The 19,154-nt window shown below is 38.8% G+C and overlaps 2 protein-coding genes and 1 long non-coding RNA gene across 6 annotated transcripts in view; 2 read left to right on the top strand and 1 right to left on the bottom strand.

Annotated features, from left to right (window-relative positions):
- Positions 1-612: 612 nt before the first annotated feature.
- On the bottom strand, positions 613-16,333 carry LOC111260333 (pantetheine hydrolase VNN2). 2 transcript variants are annotated; one of them, XM_022832993.2, is made up of 7 exons: positions 15,692-16,333; positions 9,665-10,007; positions 8,342-8,502; positions 7,180-7,325; positions 5,247-5,670; positions 4,443-4,519; positions 613-1,406 (listed from the first exon to the last, which is right to left on the bottom strand). In XM_022832993.2, exons 1-7 carry the CDS (start codon positions 15,809-15,811, stop codon positions 1,400-1,402), a joined length of 1,278 nt encoding a protein of 425 aa, XP_022688728.1. In that variant the 5' UTR covers positions 15,812-16,333; the 3' UTR covers positions 613-1,399. The 2 variants fall into 2 exon arrangements, with proteins under 2 accessions (XP_022688728.1, XP_022688727.1); XM_022832992.2 differs by lacking the exon at positions 613-1,406 and having other exon boundaries at positions 3,484-4,519; positions 15,692-16,329.
- Positions 11,594-15,225, top strand: LOC111260334 (damage-control phosphatase 1). Of its 3 annotated transcripts, none has more exons than XM_086968283.1 (5): positions 11,594-11,789; positions 12,773-12,957; positions 13,173-13,263; positions 14,078-14,283; positions 14,445-15,225. In XM_086968283.1, the coding sequence occupies exons 1-5, from the start codon at positions 11,600-11,602 to the stop codon at positions 15,030-15,032; spliced, it is 1,260 nt and encodes a 419-aa protein (XP_086824409.1). In that variant the 5' UTR covers positions 11,594-11,599; the 3' UTR covers positions 15,033-15,225. The 3 variants fall into 3 exon arrangements, with proteins under 3 accessions (XP_086824409.1, XP_022688730.1, XP_022688729.1); XM_022832995.2 differs by having other exon boundaries at positions 11,625-11,789; positions 12,787-12,957; XM_022832994.2 differs by lacking the exon at positions 11,594-11,789 and adding an exon at positions 12,558-12,697.
- A 1,254-nt stretch (positions 16,334-17,587) lies between the features above and the next one.
- LOC147753516 (uncharacterized) overlaps positions 17,588-19,154 on the top strand; it is a 14,515-nt gene continuing 12,948 nt past the window's right edge. Inside the window, exon 1 of the long non-coding RNA XR_015311020.1 lies at positions 17,588-17,657. This is a non-coding gene — a long non-coding RNA (uncharacterized LOC147753516). The remainder of the gene's footprint in view (positions 17,658-19,154) is intronic.

The following is a 19,154-nucleotide window of genomic DNA, read 5'->3' as shown; positions in this document are numbered from 1 at the left end:
TTCTTAAAGCGCTTGACTTCGATGCAGGGAGGATCTCTAAGTTTTTGTCGTGACCAATTTTTTAGCAAAGGCTGTTGGAGGCGATAGCGGTGTAAACTCGGGCTTCGGCTCAGGTCCCGCCCAGATAAAAATTGTTGTAATTTGCTGCTCCCATTGTTAACGAGTGGGTTGCTACTTCGGCTTTGTTTTGGTTCCGAGGACATCGGTTTTACACTTTCGTTAGGAAAGGTTTGCTCCTTTAAAGTTCTTTTTTATCCGAAAAGATGCTGAACCAAGTATCCTATTAAAACCTTCGGTTTGATCGAGGGGAGCGCTCAACTTTTCTTTTATTGCAGAAAGCTAAATACATTTTTGTAAGTTTTTGTTTGTGTCTGGTTGTTATTAACCATCAGTCATCTGTTAGCATTCGAACTAAAGATATTTTAACGACGTAAGAAATAACTATTCTGTTTACCGAAATCGTTGCGCAATACAATAGCGATAAGTGATATGCTAATGGCTGGTCCGAACCATATCTATGCTTTACTACTTTAGTAACACTTTAATCAAAGCTATATGCATATTCGCTCTACTAGATATATAACATAGGCATATTTTCATTCGTTTTCAGAACGTCAGATGTTTGGGGTAATTCAGATCAATGTTCATGGCGGTAACAAAGTCCCGATAAAAGTAGCTTTTTTTTTTTTTTTTTTTTAAACTATGGTCATCATTATAGTATTACGATGGAATTACCAATGTTGAGTGTGTGTCGATTAAGTCGTTTGCCGAATGGGAGATTTGGCTAGTATATACCTATACACGAGCAAAGCTTGATCAGCTTTCCGTCTATAAACTGATACGATACCTGAAACGAAACAACTTATATATGACCAGTAGCTAAATGCAGTTTAATGACGCGTTATATATACAGACTCCTGCACAGGGGGCATTCAAGCGAGCTACGTACGCAAACATGTAGCCTATCAGTTGACTATGTATAGTGAAAATAAGTTAAATTGACTGTAATAGCAGTTATCTTTGACGCTGCAAATTGCATGAAAGCTAAAGTTTTCGTTGATTAAACGTTTTTCAAAACATTACACAACATATTTTTCAAGTTATATGTATAACAAAAAATAGTTTACCGAATTCTGAAATAACGTAGTGTGTTTGAAAATGTTTGTTAGTATTTTTTTTTAGTTCTTTTTAGTAGGAATTATTTTTGCCGTTAATAACATTTTCCTTATGAAATTAACATCAGCCTTGCTGCATCTAGAATACATAAAGAAATAATCCTAGATTATTTCTTGATGTGGCACAGCGTCTCTAATGGGGCGACTCGTATTGAACGTATCTCCTTGTCACCGTATGGATGCAGCGGCAGAGTTACCGTCTTCGCAGCTCCTTCTGCGCCCGTTCATTTACTGTTATTTAAAAAAAAAAAAAAACTTTTTTTTTTTTAGAAAATTCGTGAGAGGTCTATGTTAGTGCACTGTCGGCTACATGAAAAAAATGGCAAAGTATAGTAGTTAACAGAAATGTCGTTATTACATGCGTATACCTGGTTAGCAATACTGATCTTAGACAACCACTCAGTCAGCCGATATTAACAACGCTTGCCTTATCAAAATAGTTTAGTATCGAATCAAATATTTTTAATAAAATCTCTGAAAAAAGTAAATAAAAAAAATAACAATAATGAACCTACTTTCCTCGCTAATCCGACGCTAATGGATTATATACTCTAATTATTTAAAGAACAGCCCAAACAACCTATTCCTGTCCTAGTCGGTATATACAGATATAACTAATGAATGTAAAACTGGTTGATACGTTAGAAGTACACATCTATTACAGGTTATATGTTTTTCTTTAAACTGACAGCGTAAAAGCTGCACTTTTAGATAAAGAAAATTTGAAATTATACTTGCCATACACAGCTAGGGTTCAAGGAGTGATAATTACATCACACATAAACGTGCGTCTCGTACGTGTGCAATAGATTCACGGTGGCCTCTGTAGTGCCATCTATGTTGGTGTGCAGAAAGATGTGTTTCAAATAATAATGTTCTGTTGAATGTATACAACTCTTTTTTTCCGTTTTTGTAATAATAGTAAAAAGAGTAAATCGCGAAAATAAACAAGTGGAATATATATATATATATATATATATATATATATATATATATATGGAAACATGCTAAACACGTTGTTTGGCTGTGTAAAAATTCAAATTCAAATCGAAGGCGGTTTATTGACCGGAAATTCAACGAAGAAAGAACATCTTAGCTGACCATTTTTCATGATTTTGCGGTATTTCAACGAGAGCCTATTGTTGCCCAGCGAATGAATGGCTTGTCTTCGATTAGCTCTGTACAAACTTAATTCAATCTTGTTTCAGACAATGTAAGGCCTACTCGATAGCTACGTTTAAAAAGTCTTACGAACTTTGACTGGGTTTCACCTCCCATGTGTGTATGTTAAAAAATTAACGAAAATTTCAAAGGAAGACTGAGATGTTGCAATAACATTAGCGAAAAAGAATTCTATTAACAATATATTTGTATGAATAATTAACTTAGCATGAGTCAACAAAATATCGCGCTAACTTCCCCATTAGTTAATTACTTTCTGAATGAATGCGGTGTGCATAACCTTATTATTTTGATTGAATGTCTGATAGGACAACTAAATCAATAGCCACTGGCCATCGATAAGTTAAAAAGCTGAGCACTTTCAGCTTTTTTTTTTCATTTTCCGTGTTCAGAACTTCCCATGAAATTCTGTGCCGTTAGTCGATCACTTAATTAATTAAGTGATCAGTTAAGGGATTTCATAATTAAGGGAGCACATTTAGTGGGAACGATTCAGTATTACTGAAAGTTATGTTCAGTGCACAATGGCGACGTGCAATTCATCATTCCGAATGTATAAAAAATGATTGTACATTGAACATACCAGAAGTGGCCCTTTTCCGGATGAAAAAACTCTTTACGCATTTTTTAAATCAATAATAAGATACGGGCCGTAAGGGATTAATCTACAAGTGTGAATTTGAGGGCAAACGCCAGCTGCTGGGCGAGCGAGGCCATGTATCTAAATGCGATCAGGACATCAGCGTATGCGATACTAATATAGATAACACTTTTGACAATAGGCAAATTTTTTTTTCAAAAGAAGATTGAGCAGTACTGCTCTGTCTGTATAATCGGACACCACCGTAACAAAGCCCATTTCATGTAAGCCAAAAGTGGGGGCTCAACCCCAACGGCTGGACTTGATTCCGCTGGGAGCATTATCTACTAATACTTAATTCCTCTTTTTAATCAATGCATATCGTTTTTCAATAGTATTATTGATTAGCAAAAGGAAGTGGCGTGTACTACCAGATCAACGGACCCGGATCACTTCTGTCAATATACAACTCAACTAGACTCTTGGCGGAGAAGATTAGACCCTTCGTTTCTCCCCTTAATTAGTATACAAAGAAAATATTTGACAAAGCATTTAACACTGCTGTTTTATTTTGTTTACATTGTACAGTACAAATAAATACAATGGCTGAAGGTAACGAAATATCATTATACGGTTATATGCGAATAAATATGACGGTGTATATTCGTAAGTCCCATCGTGCAGATCCATCTTGTAAATCTATGTAATTGTATATGATTTATATAGTAGCCCACAGAGAATTGCTGTAAGATTTATGGTAAACTCTAAAAAAAAAAAACTCTCAATGGAGTTTTTGTAGATAGCTTATGTTTGGTATAAAGCGGTATCTTTTCACGCGACCTCAAATCACAAGACCATAATATCCCATATTTAGAAGAAATCGAATAGTTTCACTATGGTCCAACCTAGTTTGACTTTAAATAGAAAAACAAAACCAAACAACTCATTTCAGTTAAGTAAATGTGAATCATTTACAGAGAGAGGTGCTTTTCCTTTATTTAAGATGGAGCACTAGAGTTTATCGATCTCATCAGACGTCCATGAACTAAGGATTATAATTAGTAAAACGAATTTTTGTGAATTTGACCATTCATTACAGCCTGTTAAATTGCTTGACGTACTGAATATTCGCTATGCAACCCTTACTATGAATTGGATTTCGACCATATTTTACTTAACAACAACTTAACCTAATTTTTATCACGTGAAACTATTATCGAAGAAGGGATCAAGAAGGTGACACACAATTTCTTGGAGGATTCGTTAAAAGAACTGTGGTACAGTTTTGAATTTTCTCCATCTAGGTAGATGTTCAGTTAACGCCATGCTAATTTCCTATTAACGTAACAAAAAGTTGCGAAAACCTGACACGCAAATTCGAATAATGCCTTTTATCTATTCCTTTCACGGCCCACATCATTTTCTTTATAAACCTAATATACAAGTGGTTTCTAGAACTTCCTAGTTCGATTACTTAAAACGTAAGGCTTCTCTTACGAACATACCTAGGAATGTCTTTGCTGAAGACTCTTCGGAACATACCAGCGCACGCCACCTCAAGACCTTCCAACTTCAGTTCTACCTAGATATCAAAACAAAAGGATTTTTACTTAGCGCGCAATTACAGTAAACGTTTTTGGAGGAACACCAGAGTAAAGTATGACTCTTTTGAGATGTAAGTGAGACCCATCGATGCAAGTATTTACTAACTTTGCACACTTGTAACTGTTAGGGCCATTTTCTCTAAATTATGAAAAAAACCCAAACTTCTTTTAGTATACTCATATCTGAACGTTTACAAATTAATGCATTAATTATTGCAATTAATATGATAGTAAAACGCAGAAAAATTTATAAAATTAATTATTAACATCTTAAATTATATAAGATATAATTAAAAATAAAAAAAAATTAATTATATAAAATATAATAAAAAACAATAAAAAGCATGCCAAAAAGTGGGAAAACTTTTCCCATTCATAATAACAGTTGACCCAAAGTTCTCCATTGCATTTAAAGGCGATAGTATAAAAATGACAGAGTGTGAAAAACCACTAAAAGCAAAAAAGGCTATTTTGATCACTTAAATTTAAAGCGAGAGTAACTACTTCTGAAAGCCATCGTATATGTACACTTACCATGATTTAAACTTAAATTTGATTTTTATTTTAAAGAAAAGCTCCGGGTCAAATTTCAGGAGACGCTTACAGGCATGCTCGTTCCGAGCGATGTGCAAAAGGAACGTTTGCGCTGGTTACCAAGCTAAGTAATGTTTAAATACAACTGAATGACATTATTAAAATTTCTACCTTATCTCGATTAAATTGCCATTTTGAAGAATCCACTAAGGACAGGTAGTCTCCGATAACAAACGGGAACGCTTTCTGAGGCCGACAATCATCTTTGACGTCGATCCTTATACTCAGGGTACGAAATGGCGAACCACTGTGCAAAGATGGCTGTCGGGTCTCCTTGTCGACAGCTATCACGTACAGTTCCTGTAGATAAAGACAATCTCCATTTCCGAATCCACGCGTTCCTTCCGCAGCGAACATTGAGTACAAAATGTTCTTGGAAGGACACCGAAGTTCGTATCTTACTCGGCAAGAGATAGTTAGCAGATTAAATCGAACAGTTCCACACGTCTGAAGCAACGGCACCTTATTAAAACGCGAAAGGTCCGTAGCGATGGGCTGATAAACCGAACTTGGTGTCACTATATCTTTTGGATTTCTGAAAGACGATGCAAGAAAGATATAACATCAATAAAATGTATGCGAATAATATTTGTTTGATTCCTCATTCGTCTGTTGGGATCACCGATTTTCTTTTGAACTTAGGCCCCTCTGTGGACAAGAGTTTGAACTGTTCCATTGAATCCGCATGTCATTTTTTAGCAATCCTAGCGACCAAATACTGCTAATAGAGTACGGGATGCTGTCTGAAGAAGTGGGGCAGTTAGCTTTTGAGCCACAATGGTTGATCCCTAGGTACATTTAGAGGGCTTTCTGAGTGAGATGCAGTTTATAGATGAAGATGTCGTACTTAACAATATCGACACCCTCCCCCACCCCCATAAAATTTCCTTAATTTTTTAGCTATGATTTTTTGAAAATGTTTGCCGTTGAAATGCTGAAGACTAGAAAAGCGTATGTAATTATTGCCTCAGGATCATGCTTGTCACAGCGCAAGGAATACTGGCCAATACGTCGATGCAATCCCAGAGAGCGGGTGGTTTCATCCAACTAATCTCCGACTGTATATACACAAACGGACTGGTTGACTATTATTATTTCTATTAATATATTTGAAGCAAAATAATAGTCTGCAAAAATATTTTACTCGAATAGAGAAGCAATTAATATTATTTAAAAAATATTTTTTTTAACTTGTGTCTTTTATAGCGAAGCTCCATAAAGCATATAATCCAGCGACCATATTCTGCAAACCGCGTTGAATTAAAAAATTTCGTTTGAAGAGTCACTAAGGTGCAGCCTTCTAAAAACTGAAGAACGTGCGAGAGCAATCCATAGCAATAAGAGAAACCGTATGAAACACTCAATTGGAGTTTCTTAAAATACACTAAAGGATAATCAGCCGGAAGTACAGCTACAATGATAGGAACGCGAAGTACTTTTGCACTACCACCCATTTTATACGTAACCATATGTGACACCCTTCAGCCCTGCTGGCTTGTATGTCTTGCCTTTTCCCATTCGAAAATTCGACATTTCCTTTTTAGATCGTACATACTACGTACACTTCAAGTCACTAAATGCTTCATTATTATTATTATTACTGTTATTTTTGCAAAATCGCGTCAGATATCCTTTAAATAGTTCTCTGCTCATTTTTTAAATAAAAAAGGGCTTCCTTTTGGTTTTTCTATCCTTAATCCTGACTTGACTGACTTATTTAATTGTAGAATCCATTTGAATTCGACGCTTGAAACCGTTTGAATTGTCCGCGTTGGTATCAGAAAAGGATCGACTTTAGAGCAACTTCCTTTATTATATCTTCCCTAATACAATTTTGTGCGATGATTATACTACAGTGGTATAAGAAAATCAAGGCTATCTAATAAATGCTCATCAAAACAATTATGGTTTATCATTCTAGTACAACGTATTCTGTATAGAAAATAGACTAAGAGAAAAAAATAATAAAGTTTGTGAAATAAAGCCGTTTTTGGAACAAGCATACAAAATTTGTACTAAAACCAATCGTGAGCACCTAACAAACCTGATTAGCGCGGACGAAGTTGATTTAAGGTCGAACACGTGCAAGGCCTCACGTTCTTCACTAAACGACATTGTATACTGCCCTGAACCATCGGGAAAGAAGAGGCCGGCACCAAGAGTTCCTTCACGTAAATTGCGTGCGTTGCACTGCAGCCATCGAAACCAGAGAGCCCGGAGTAGAACTTTAGTCAAAGTTCATGTCCAAGCTGAAAGCTTACTAGTCCGTTTAAAAGCAACGCCCAAACCGAACCGGAGCAAGCGGTAATCGTACTAGCTCATATTGGCATCTTTATAGTAGTGGGCACCGGTTAACATTGCTTGAATTAGTTCATAAGTTTATGATAAAGGTAATGGCATGCTCTATTAAATGCTGAGGTACAGATTGCATCGTTGAATGTACAACTGTTTTCTTCTGTCAATCTTGTAATGTTTTTCTCTAACAGTTATTTATTGGGCGTACATGGGACGCTCTAGTTAATGTATAAACATTACGTTTTGCCGTCCACAGACTTTACACGCCGCCGTAAACAAGAGCAACATCATTATTGTCAATATAGCGATGCTCAGGCATGCCGCATGTCATATATGGAGGCTTTTGCGCACATGCCTAGACAGGTTCAGCTGTAATTGAAAAAATAGATTTTTTTTTCTTTGGATGAAGCTGAGTTTGCTTCATTTCGCCCTTATAGCACCTGTTGTGACGCACATGCTTCTGCAAACAAAGGACTATCCTTTCTTTCGTCTACTGGCTTCACATCTAACCTTTGGATCGCCTACATCGCTAGCTTGCCGAACGCATCAAATGTATTTAAGGAAATATATATTTGGCTAGACATCAAAAAACGTCGGCTTGAACTCCTTTTCCGTGGAAAACCGTATATTTGATCATATTTGCTACCACTTTGGGCGATCTTTGCTGTACTTATTTACGCAGTATCTTAGATAAATTTATAGTACAAATTTATCTAAGATATTGCGTCAACTTAACGCGGACACCAAGACGATTCAGAAAATACATTTGTAGCTTAAAATCCAGAAAAGGCCCTCTTTCACAAAGGCTCTACACAAACGTCTTGCAGCGCTCTCCTTCGGCATTTACTGTCCGAACATTCTAAGGCCCATGAATGTAAATAAAAAATAATCAAATTTTTTTTTTTACTTACCACCACCATTGGGGTACGGTTTGAGATTGCCCAGGCGCGTGCGGTACTGAGAACCGTTAAATTTGGTGTCTCATCATACCAGTGTGTAAGCCACAAAACCAAATCACTATTACACTCCTGATTAGCTTCGGCAAAAAACACATCGAAGCATGTAATGATTTCTGTAAATAATGAAGATGTGTCAATAAACTATACTAGTGAGCAGAACGCAGTCTATCGCATTCAGTCAGCTAAAACGCTCTGAAAATATAAAATAATATCCTTTTCGTATTAAGTAAACATAAATTAAGCTGTCGTAAATTAAATATTGGAGGGATCTTTTTTTGCTGCTAACAAAAGGCGTCTGTAGTTGTGATCATAGGAATCGTCGCCGCTCAGCAAGAGCCACTAAAATCATCGGATTTCGAGCTATAAGTCAACGGCATTCTGCATGCTGCCCCGGGTAGTGTGTTTGTCAGGCCTTGCACGTGGCAACAGCGTTCGGCAGCATCCTGCTAACAATTCTGGAGGATCACCAGATCAACATCAATGTTAAAACATCTCTTGGAAAGGTGCAATAAATCAACTCGATCTCCTTTGTTGGTGGTCAAAAAAACTAGTATAAATAGTTTTCTGCAAGCCAAGAAATTAAGGAATTTTGCGAAATGAAAAGTATCTTACAGACGGCCCGGGCGGTTAGAGGCACTGCCTGTTCTCTTTTGCGAATTGCTTCTACCAGCGGACCGACTTGTCTAGGACGGAATTTACAAGCTGTACACAATCTCTGTAAGCGATAGCCCTCTCGTTCATCCTCATTCGCACAGGGTCGCTCTGAAGGACAAAAGTGATTGATGAGAAGTGTAGAACGGTGCGGGCGAATCCTCAGACGTGTCAAGCCTTCTCCGACAGTTTTGGTAAGGAAATAGCATGGGACATTAGGGGCTTGCATCGATTATATAGGCTTTTCAATCATTAATATCCTCTACGAAAACACACGACGCCACTCCGGCTCCAGGTGCGATCACACAATATAAATAGCCTTTGTGTGTCTGCACGACTCTGGAATTGACTCGTGCTATTTCGACTGATTTATAACGTCTCTTAATCGTACTGGCAGCCATTGACACACATGGAAAAGGCCCGCCACGATCTGCATGAAGCCGCCTGCGAGAAAGGCGATGGGCCTCTCGCACATCGCAGGACCCAGTGTATGTGCCCGCTAAGTTTGAACAGAAGAAACTATGTTTTGGATTTATGTTTACCTGCAGGCGACACTCCAGATAAGGCATTAAACTGTTCTGTACGTAGTCAAAAAAGGTGTAACGGGAACTTGTCCGAACTTACCGACTTGTCCAATGTTTGGAATGTACACTTTGCGCGGTTTCTCGTGAGATGGAATCAGTCCTGCCTCAAGGTACAGATGCATCTTTCGATGCTTGCCTATCACTTTTCCATAGGGATCCAGGATAACGGTGGTATTGTAGAAAGCGTCGTCTCGTTCAATGACCGAGCACACCAAATATAACCCATTATTACGAGCAGTTTGAGCTAAAGCTGCTAAAGCTGGCTGACTTTCATTCAGAGGTTCCGTATTTAACTTGCCAACGGGTTCCGCGATACGAAGTTGCTGCTCGGCTGTGAGTCCTATGTAAAGACCGAGCTCAGGACAAAGTAGAAGACCACAGCCCTGAAATATCGCATGTTTCTTATCAGAATGAAACCTTGTTCCTTGAAGCCTATAAAGAGCGTGCTTATAATGACATTTTCTACAAATTCCTATCAGTTATTTTTAGCGACCAGTTATTCATTGAACGCAGATAAGCTTGCTCACTTTAAAATGGTACAGCTAATAGGTCCTATGAAAGGCAAGTCTGAGTTGGTCGAGAAAAATCATCGAGCGTCGGACACAGAGGACAAGCGCTTTTACGCGCTAAATCTAATACGTAATCCTTTCAAGCTCAACATACATGTTCATATTGAAATTCTATTACAGTAGACCGTAGTAGTGTGTCTGTTCCATTATCGACATACACTGTTGCACTACCTATCATTAGCAAAAGGTTGTACGTTCAATGTAAAGGTTTGTTGTTTTTTTTTTTTTATTTCCGCTGTTACACAAAGAATCATAGTACAATTTCTTAAAATAAAACTACATTGTCGGGTTAGCCTAGCAGGCCAATTCTAGGAGGCAGTGTACACTTGCATTTGGGTCAGTTTCTAAAATATGGTGACAGGCATATCCTAGAAACTGATAAGGCTTACACACGCCGCTGTGACGATGCCGCTGGTCGTTATCGTAATCATGTTGCTAAATGGTTGCCCTCGATTTGTAGTATGAATAGTTCCCCCTAGAAAAGGAGCCCATTTGGCCAAATTGTGTAAAAGGATTTTCACGAAAAGATAGCCTATCTTAACTGCTGATAGCATTTAAGCAGGGTGTATTGTTTGTTCGCCGGTGGTGAAGATGGTCACTGTAACCGATTTAATAAATAGCCAATACAAATGATACATGATAGTTCTGACGTGACAATTATACAAAATTGTTTGACAAAAACGCTGTTCCGGAAAGAAATGTCAGCCTACGAAAACAAAACATTGTTATCGTCGCTGTTGCCCTATTTCTGAACGTGAAAATATAGGTTTACATGTGAATTATTTGGCTTCATCTGATAGCGAGCTACCCATGAATACAGAGTAATAGAGTTTCTACATGCTTCGCAAAAATTTTTACCACTATCCTTCATCTCACAAGCTCAATTCATAGATTATTAGCAGTTCGATAATCTTTGGTATATACATAAAACGATTGTCTGATTTAACGGATATAGAGTAAATGAAATGAATACGTATTTTGCTATATGTTAGTCCACAGAGATTTCAGCCACACGTTAAATTTAGATATACTCAAGAATGATCTAGCTACTAAAGATCATGCCAAATCACCTGCAGCTGTTCATACAAAACGTATTCGTTACTGTTAATTTCCGTTTTTCCGACTGTAAAAGGATATTCTGTGGGATTAATAAATGTATGAAAAATACTTATAATCCTTATTACAATAGAAATAGTAACTGTCGAAAAGCAAAGCGGGATGTGCACGAAAAAACAGCGTTACATTAAAATTCATTAAAAGCTTTTTGGTGTTTCATTCTCTATAACGAGATTATCCTAAAAGATTTAAGGTTTATAATGCTGCGCGCTTTAAGGCAGAGAAAGGAGAACCGTTCTCTTATTATCAGGGCATTCAGGTCGCCTGAAAATTCATCCACTCATTCCAATATGGCTGCGCCCAAAACAGAGCCCGCGGTGCACCTCTCTGCCCGATTCGAAGGTAGCTTTGCCTATAAAACTGTGAAAGATCGACTTCCAGTGATTTTAACAAAAGTTATCGACCACTTAAGTAGGAAAGCATCATACATCGAAAGCAGCCATGGACCTACAGGTCGTGAAGAGGTCAAACAAACCATTGGTAGGTCACTAGCTTCATCATGCTCACGCGAAACCTTGCGTGAATGTTTGTTCTCTTTGTCCTATTCATTTATCACACCCCTTAAAATCTATTACTAATGTTTATTATTTTATTTTTATCTCCGCCTAAACCTTATAATAAACAGTCTTCGCACAGTATTTAGCAAACGTTCAATCAAAATGATAATCACTCAAATAATTTTGAACTTTTTCATTCTCGGTTTAAGAGATTCCTCGTTATGATTAATTGCATCAAGTGTGGATGCAGAATTAAAGTTTTTTTAAATCCTCCTTCTCTCTTACGATGTTTCGCGCTCTCTTTCATTACTGGAACAGTCCAGTATTTGTAGGCGTTAATGTCTATCAATTATTTAACGAGAGGACAAATAGCTGCGACGATTTCTATTCATTTGCTCATTACGACGTGGCGCGAAAAGCGACGACGTTCGGGGTCAGCAACTTATTTATCTGTTGGCGCGCTTCGCGCTTTTCCTAAGGGAGACTAGTAAGTCGAGATTGAATCTCAAGCTTCCTTCGGCATTCTGACATAAGACGCGGACGTTACGCGAAGCCAACTACGCTATCGGTCGCTGTACCCGAGCCAAAAGCTAAATAGGTTGATAAGACACTTTGTTGACCGAGTAAACATCATCGAATGCAAAATTTTCTGTGTCGCCATTGTGGCGAGTCCAAAGGCGAGGAGGGCTGTGTGGGAGACCCTTAAACAGTCCGAGGAAGTATGCAACGTCATTTTGATTGACTCAGTCAGCCGCCTGTCGGTCATTAGTTTTAGCGTACTATAAGGGCCAATACGGTGCATCTTCAAGACTGTACTGTTTAGTGAGAAAACAACAAAAAAAATGGATGAATTGCCTAATTTAGTGCCTTTAGAGCCGTTAGCAGCATTAGGTAAGGCTTAATAATGTAAATAATATTTTTAAAATAGATGTTTAGAATTTTTGATACCGCTGTGACTAATTGTAGGTCGTCTCTCGAAGCTCCGCAATGAACTACAGACCAATAAAGACTACGTGCCATTGGAAGATTCGTTTAAAGATGTCTCCGTTTGGAACTCGCATCTAGCACAAGAATCATTGCCAAGATGGTTTGATGGAATTTGGCTAATGGCTGAATGCTATTTTTATAGAAGAATATTCGAATCCTTTCAGGTAATTGGTGCTTTTTTTTTATGGTTACCACAAAGTATTGAGATAGACATTTACGAACTTGGTACGCACTCAGTTATATAAGGCGACAACGTGGATTTGTACATTTTACGTCCGGTACCGCCCTAGGTATCCCATAAGGAAAATTTTCATAATTCCACTTTAGAATCACGAAGCTATTCACCTTGTAAAACTGCAAAGCGTTTCTCCTTTTACAGATGACAAGTAAACTTAAGACGTATGATTACTTTGGTGAGCAGAAGGAGACTGCCTTAGAAACCTCGATGCTGGCTGTCAATGCTCTAACAGGTGAAGCAATTGTTAACGGAGTCTCAATGCATGCTTTATTGTAGCACGGCTATATATTTCCTGGAACGCGGAAAGGCACGCGATAGAAAAAAATAACGCGTTTTTTTCATCCGACCTGGACGACCGTGCTCTGACAGATGTTTGGGTCAAGCTTGTCCTAGTTTAAAATTTGACCTGTTACTTGGAGACGTTAATCAATTGTTGGAGCTAAAAGATTTCATTACGATCTGCCATAGTACAATCGTACAGGTCCCTAGTAAAATCCGGGAATTAATAGTTGATGCTCGTTGGGCACAAATATGAAGCAGAACCAATATTACTCTGACGTGCGATGTATCATCTATAGCATTTTGTTAATCAGTGGTGGTTAACAACGTTTGTCGTTGTCTTCTTCTACGGAACCCGTTCAATAGGTTATTTCAATGTTAACGATGCCGTTTGGCACAATTGCATTTGGCCTAAAGGGCAAATAATGTGTATTTCTGCCAAAAAAAGAGAAGGTGTCATTCATCGTGTCGTGAAATTGTCCTTTCGAACGAGAACGTGAGGCTAAATAAGTCCATGCGTGTAGATTAAGCAGTGCATTCGAATCACCTAATAAAAACGATTCGTTGAAACCAAAAAAAAAAAGTGGTAAACACACAGAAGTTTGATATTTTATACAACAAAAATAATATCGAAATTTGCTTTTGAAAACAACTCTCATAAGGTAAGCGAAGGTATAATGTCATTTGTATATAATCTGTGGATTGCATTCGTGATTCATAAGAACCTAAAGCTGGGGTTGAATGTAAACCTTTTGTACATCTTCTAGGAACGTTGTCTGCGTCCACGGTGTGTCTCTCGCAGCTGATTGAAGTTTCCCTTTGGGGCAATAAATGTGACCTTTCATTTACTGCCGGAAAACCAACTTCACAAAAAGCAGACCCAATTTCAACGCTAGAGACACTACGACCAAACATCCTTCAAGATGATACCGTCGAACTTATCGAATACATTTATTCTAAAAAAAAACTCAAGGTTTGTGGACAAAAACATCAGTTTCGAAAATTCGTGAACTAAAAAATGACATAATAACGAGTAGCAACATAGTTTAAAAGATCTGTCAACCAGTTTCTGACCAGTGGATACTTCTTTGTCTTATAGTATATTTAGTTTTTGTCAAACTTTTCTTATTTCAGGTTAGTTTTGTACTGGACAACGCTGCCTTCGAGCTCATAACGGACCTAGTTTTAATGGATTATATGATGACACATGGTTTAGCTTCTCAAATTTGTATCTACGTAAAGATGATGCCATGGTTTGTGTCTGACGCCCTTGGTCACGACGTTTCTTATGTGATTGACCGTCTAGAACAGTCTGATTCTGCATCGACCGCATCATTAGGCCAACGGTGCCGAGAACATATCGCCTCTAAGCAGTGGACGATAGAAGAACGCACTTATTGGACTCTTCCATTTGACTACGCTGATATGTCGCATAGGGATCCCCAACTTTACGATGAGCTTGCTCATTCAGACCTGATTATATTTAAAGGCGATCTTAATTATCGTAAACTGGTAGGAGACCGCGCGTGGAAGCCCACAACAAAATTCAGGATTTCGTTAATGGGATTTGAACCCGCGCCACTCGTTACATTGCGAACAATCAAGACGGATACCGTTACTGGTTTAGCCGAAGGAGTTGCCGAAGTCGAGGAAAAAAAGTGTGCCGAATGGATGGTATCAAGTGAATTCGCGGTCGTGGAGTTCGTCAATCCGCGCTCGTAAAGCTTATGGATGCCTAATCCAATAAGCGACCACGTATCGCGCGGCTATATTTTTGAGGTTTAAAGCACAGAATGACCTTTCGTCCGTGTGAGTTCATTCTTTGATAATAGGTTTAAAAAAAGAAATTATTTAGATTTGTGTGTATAGGTATAGAGACGTACTCTTTTATTTAATAAATGTATTTTAAAACCGACTTTGTTGTTTGATGCGTTCGAAGATGGCAGAGGTTAAGAAATGCGATCATCTACGACGCACACGTGTAAATTCAATTTTTCCCAAAGCCCGTGAAAGTACTATTGCATTCTCTTTATGTTCAAATCAACGGCAGCACACGCTTTACATTGTATAAAATCTAGCTAAATACAGCGAGCTATTTAAACATGGTGCTGGAACAATCATTGTCGTTTAACGATAGCTTTGAGCAGTAACTCTTTTATCGTTTTAGTGGTATCGTTTATCGCCCCTATCTGAACGATATTGCTAGCTGTGGAGAACAGTTTACTGCACAATCGCAAAGTTTCAGAACGTAAATGAATGCTACTAGCACGTGGCGTTCGTTAAATCACTGATTTTACCTGCATTTTATCAGAATTCGATGTTTCATCTCCATTATATTAACTAAATACATCGAACAATGGTGAATAGAAAATACAACTAACCTGGTCACGAGCGTACTTCGCTGCCTTATCGTACAGACGTAACGTCTTTTGTCGCACCTGTTCCGGAGTTTTTGTAACACTCAACGACCTTACTTCCTGCTCTAGCACACACACGCGCATCTCGATGCAATTTTGGTTTCCGCCGATCACTGGCTTGACGTTCTTCTTCTCATCACAACCTCAAGTCCATCGTCGTTCTAAAGCTACGTGATAGAAGTGTGCAAATTTTCACCGATATTTGATCGGATTGTCCGTTTCCAATCTGTTCTTGATCATACAGTAAATACCTTCTTACACGGCCAGCAAAGCTGTAGCAAACGTCGTTGCTTACACCTGACAACCTAAAAGCAATATAACTTCTTGGAAATTTGTCTTCAGTAGAAAGAAAACCACTTTGGCGTTTCGTGAAATGTATCGCTGGTGTCAAAAGGTCCCCATTGTAATGAACGAAATGAAGTGACGTCTTTGCTACCTAAAGGTGAATGCCCTCTCGGCTCTGTTCGACGCAGACAACTAACTAGTGTCTCTGTGAGATCTTTCTTAAAAAAAGGCCCTCGAAAGTGATCCCTCCAACGGAGGGAAAGCGCAGCTGGATTTTACCTTTGAGTAGTGCATACGATCACGTGACTAGGCAGAATGCTGGTATAAGCAGCTGCGTCCTCAAGCAGTTAGCCAATTAAATATTACTGTAACACAATGTAGTTACAGGGTAATACCACGCGTCTTTTTTTTTTTATGGCTCAGCACTTTGTGTTGCCGCTCGCGTCAATCATCAGACATAAGTAGTAAGAGTTTCAAAGGAGTTCGTCTTTTTACGACAAAGCGCGTAGACAAACTGTGGTCGGATTTAACAGGTCAATGGACAAAAGATCACTTAAGCTCTCCAGCGCGTCGCATGGCGAGATTTGGCTTATACATTTGTTATCCTTGAAAATGAAGCTAGAAACATTGCCTATTGTAATTAGTAATTTGAAGGCAATTGTAGCGCGCCATTTTTGCTTCGTTCCTCTTCGTGTGCAGGACCCGAAATGGTCCATAACAATATTGCCATAACAGGGTACGAAGTCCCCTACAGGTTGCCCTACGCAAATTTTTCGAAGCTCTTCCGTTATATTTCGATGTTCGTAATAGAGCATGCATAATGAAGCAAGCGTTGCAATCAGACATTGCAGTTTGAATCTTAGTAACACCCAAATATAGGTCGATTCCGACTTGCATCAGCATACGGCGCCCTGCAGTAACTCATGTGTTGTTTGGGAAACCTATTTGTCTTTTACCATTAAAGCTTAAACGTTCGTCTTTTTATCAATGCAGACGTTTGTGATTCGGAAGCGTCTTCATATAGCACGTACACAGCGCAATTTAAGTGTAGAAACTCGACATCGTATCCCTGACAAACCTCACCTCTATGATGTCGGTCAGATCGATTTACAAGCCAGTCAATCAAGATGAACATACGTTCGTTTGCAGTGAGAAACGCGTACACAGTAAATAGAATTGGCATATTATTCGACGTTAGGAAAGTGTGAGAGTCAACTCCGATCATGTGCGAAAATGTGGTCTTCTTATTTACGCTAACAAACCAAAAACCCGTCTCCATACGCTCGGCTAAGTCACAGCTGAAGATAAGCTCGATCTGCGCATACAAACCTCGGTATATCAAATAGTCAGAATTCAGTGCGTAATAAGCAGCAAGGCTGAAAGGTTATTTATACAAAGAGGAATTTGTAAGACATTACGACAAGTACTGTATAGTGTCTAATTATATGTAATTAAGCAAATGTACCGCATTATGTAGCCGTACACCTTCCATTCGCGTTCCCATATGTAGTTTCTCTATCTATGGTTTTTCGAAGAAAATTTATAATGAGGTACACCGGCCCACTAGTAGCCCTCTTTAAGGCACGCAACATCCTGTAACCACACAGGCTTGAAGCGGGAAAGTGAGGTCTGCCGTCGTCGCCAGGTAAGCAGACTGAGTGCTTTCGATTGCCGTAGCACCGGTTCGTGAGTCTTCTAAGGAGCTTGAAATAACGAAGTGCATGCATTGTTTTATATTCGACGAATAGCAGCTGATGCCCCTTATATCCACTACAAGTACTATCAGCACCTTAAAACCTACTCAGTACTAGCTCAAACCGACTCGACACTACCACAAATCTCGATTTTTAGCCCGGGCGATGCGATTCTCTCGCCTGGTCCCTCTGCGGCTGGCCATAGATATTGAACCATGCCTCGCCTGTGGCGGTGGTACGCTCCAAGCGGGCTTTTTGTTAATTAAAATTTCACAAATTGCGCGTGGAATACACCACGCAGATTTTCAACTGGCCTGGAGTCAATCAACAGGAAACCCACTTTTTGTCAGTGCTTACACTTTCGAGATCTAATTTTGTAACATGTAAAATGGCAGTTTTGGCCGGCAAAGCCCCCTAAGGTCTGCATTTGTGAAAAAAAAACTTTCTTGATTGAGGTAATGCGTTTTTGTCTTCCTTTCCAATTTTCGTTATTAAAAAGGTTCGCACCACCCACGTACTGGCAGCGCATACTCTTTAAAGCTGTTCAGTTTCAATTTGATTCGTATTTCTCACAATCGTTCCAAGATCTATGCTATTTTTTTAATTTTTATTTTTTTCATCCTGTAAGTCTTGTTCTGTATAGTTGTGAACATTTTACTTGTCAACTAACAATTTAGATAGAGGGCGCATCAATCGAATTATGTCCCGAATAGAAAATAAAATAGTAAATTAGTAACATCGATGGACTTGTGTTTTAAACATATGATAAAATCTATCTAGAAACAAGCGTTGTGCATAATTTAATTAGTTGGCAGATATGTTAATTATAGTAAAACGTAGCGCGCGTGCGGCCCCGAACGTCGAAGGGCATCACAGACCTGTTATTGCTCTGTTTCAAAGTGTTAAACACACTTGATCCCATTAAGGAACTTCACGGAAGACAAGATTCCGTGTGTTATTTAATAGGCTAGAGTCTCGTTCGTTATCGGAATTAACCAGACAAATCACTCCACCAACTAAGAACGGCCATGCACCACCATCCACCAAATCAAGAAAGAGCTATCAATCTGTCAATCCTTCTAGTGTCAGGACCAGGTAAGTTTTCCCGTGTTGAGTCAAATTAAGCCGCAGGCTCCACTCCTGGTGGTGCCCTTCCGTCGATTCTTTTAAGTTTCAGCTTTGCAACCATACTTCCCCCATGACCCTACTTTGGTTTCCCGTGGCCCCTCACTTAGTCGTAAGACATACGTAAGCAAATTGCTGGTTGGCATAGTTTATGGTTAGAACTAGGGCGGTATCTGAACCTCTAACTTTCGTTCTTGATCAACGAAAACATTCTTGGCAAATGCTTTCGCAGTAGTTCGTTTTGCTGTGGTCTAAGAATTTCACCTCTCTCACAACAATACGAATGCCCCCAACAGTTCCTTTCAATCATTTCATCGTTCGAA

The sequence above is a fragment of the Varroa jacobsoni genome, unplaced genomic scaffold (genome assembly GCF_002532875.2).
Source record: "Varroa jacobsoni isolate VJ856 unplaced genomic scaffold, vjacob_1.0 scaffold_429, whole genome shotgun sequence".
NCBI classification, from domain to species: domain Eukaryota; kingdom Metazoa; phylum Arthropoda; class Arachnida; order Mesostigmata; family Varroidae; genus Varroa; species Varroa jacobsoni.
This window is presented reverse-complemented; position numbering and strand designations above follow the sequence as displayed.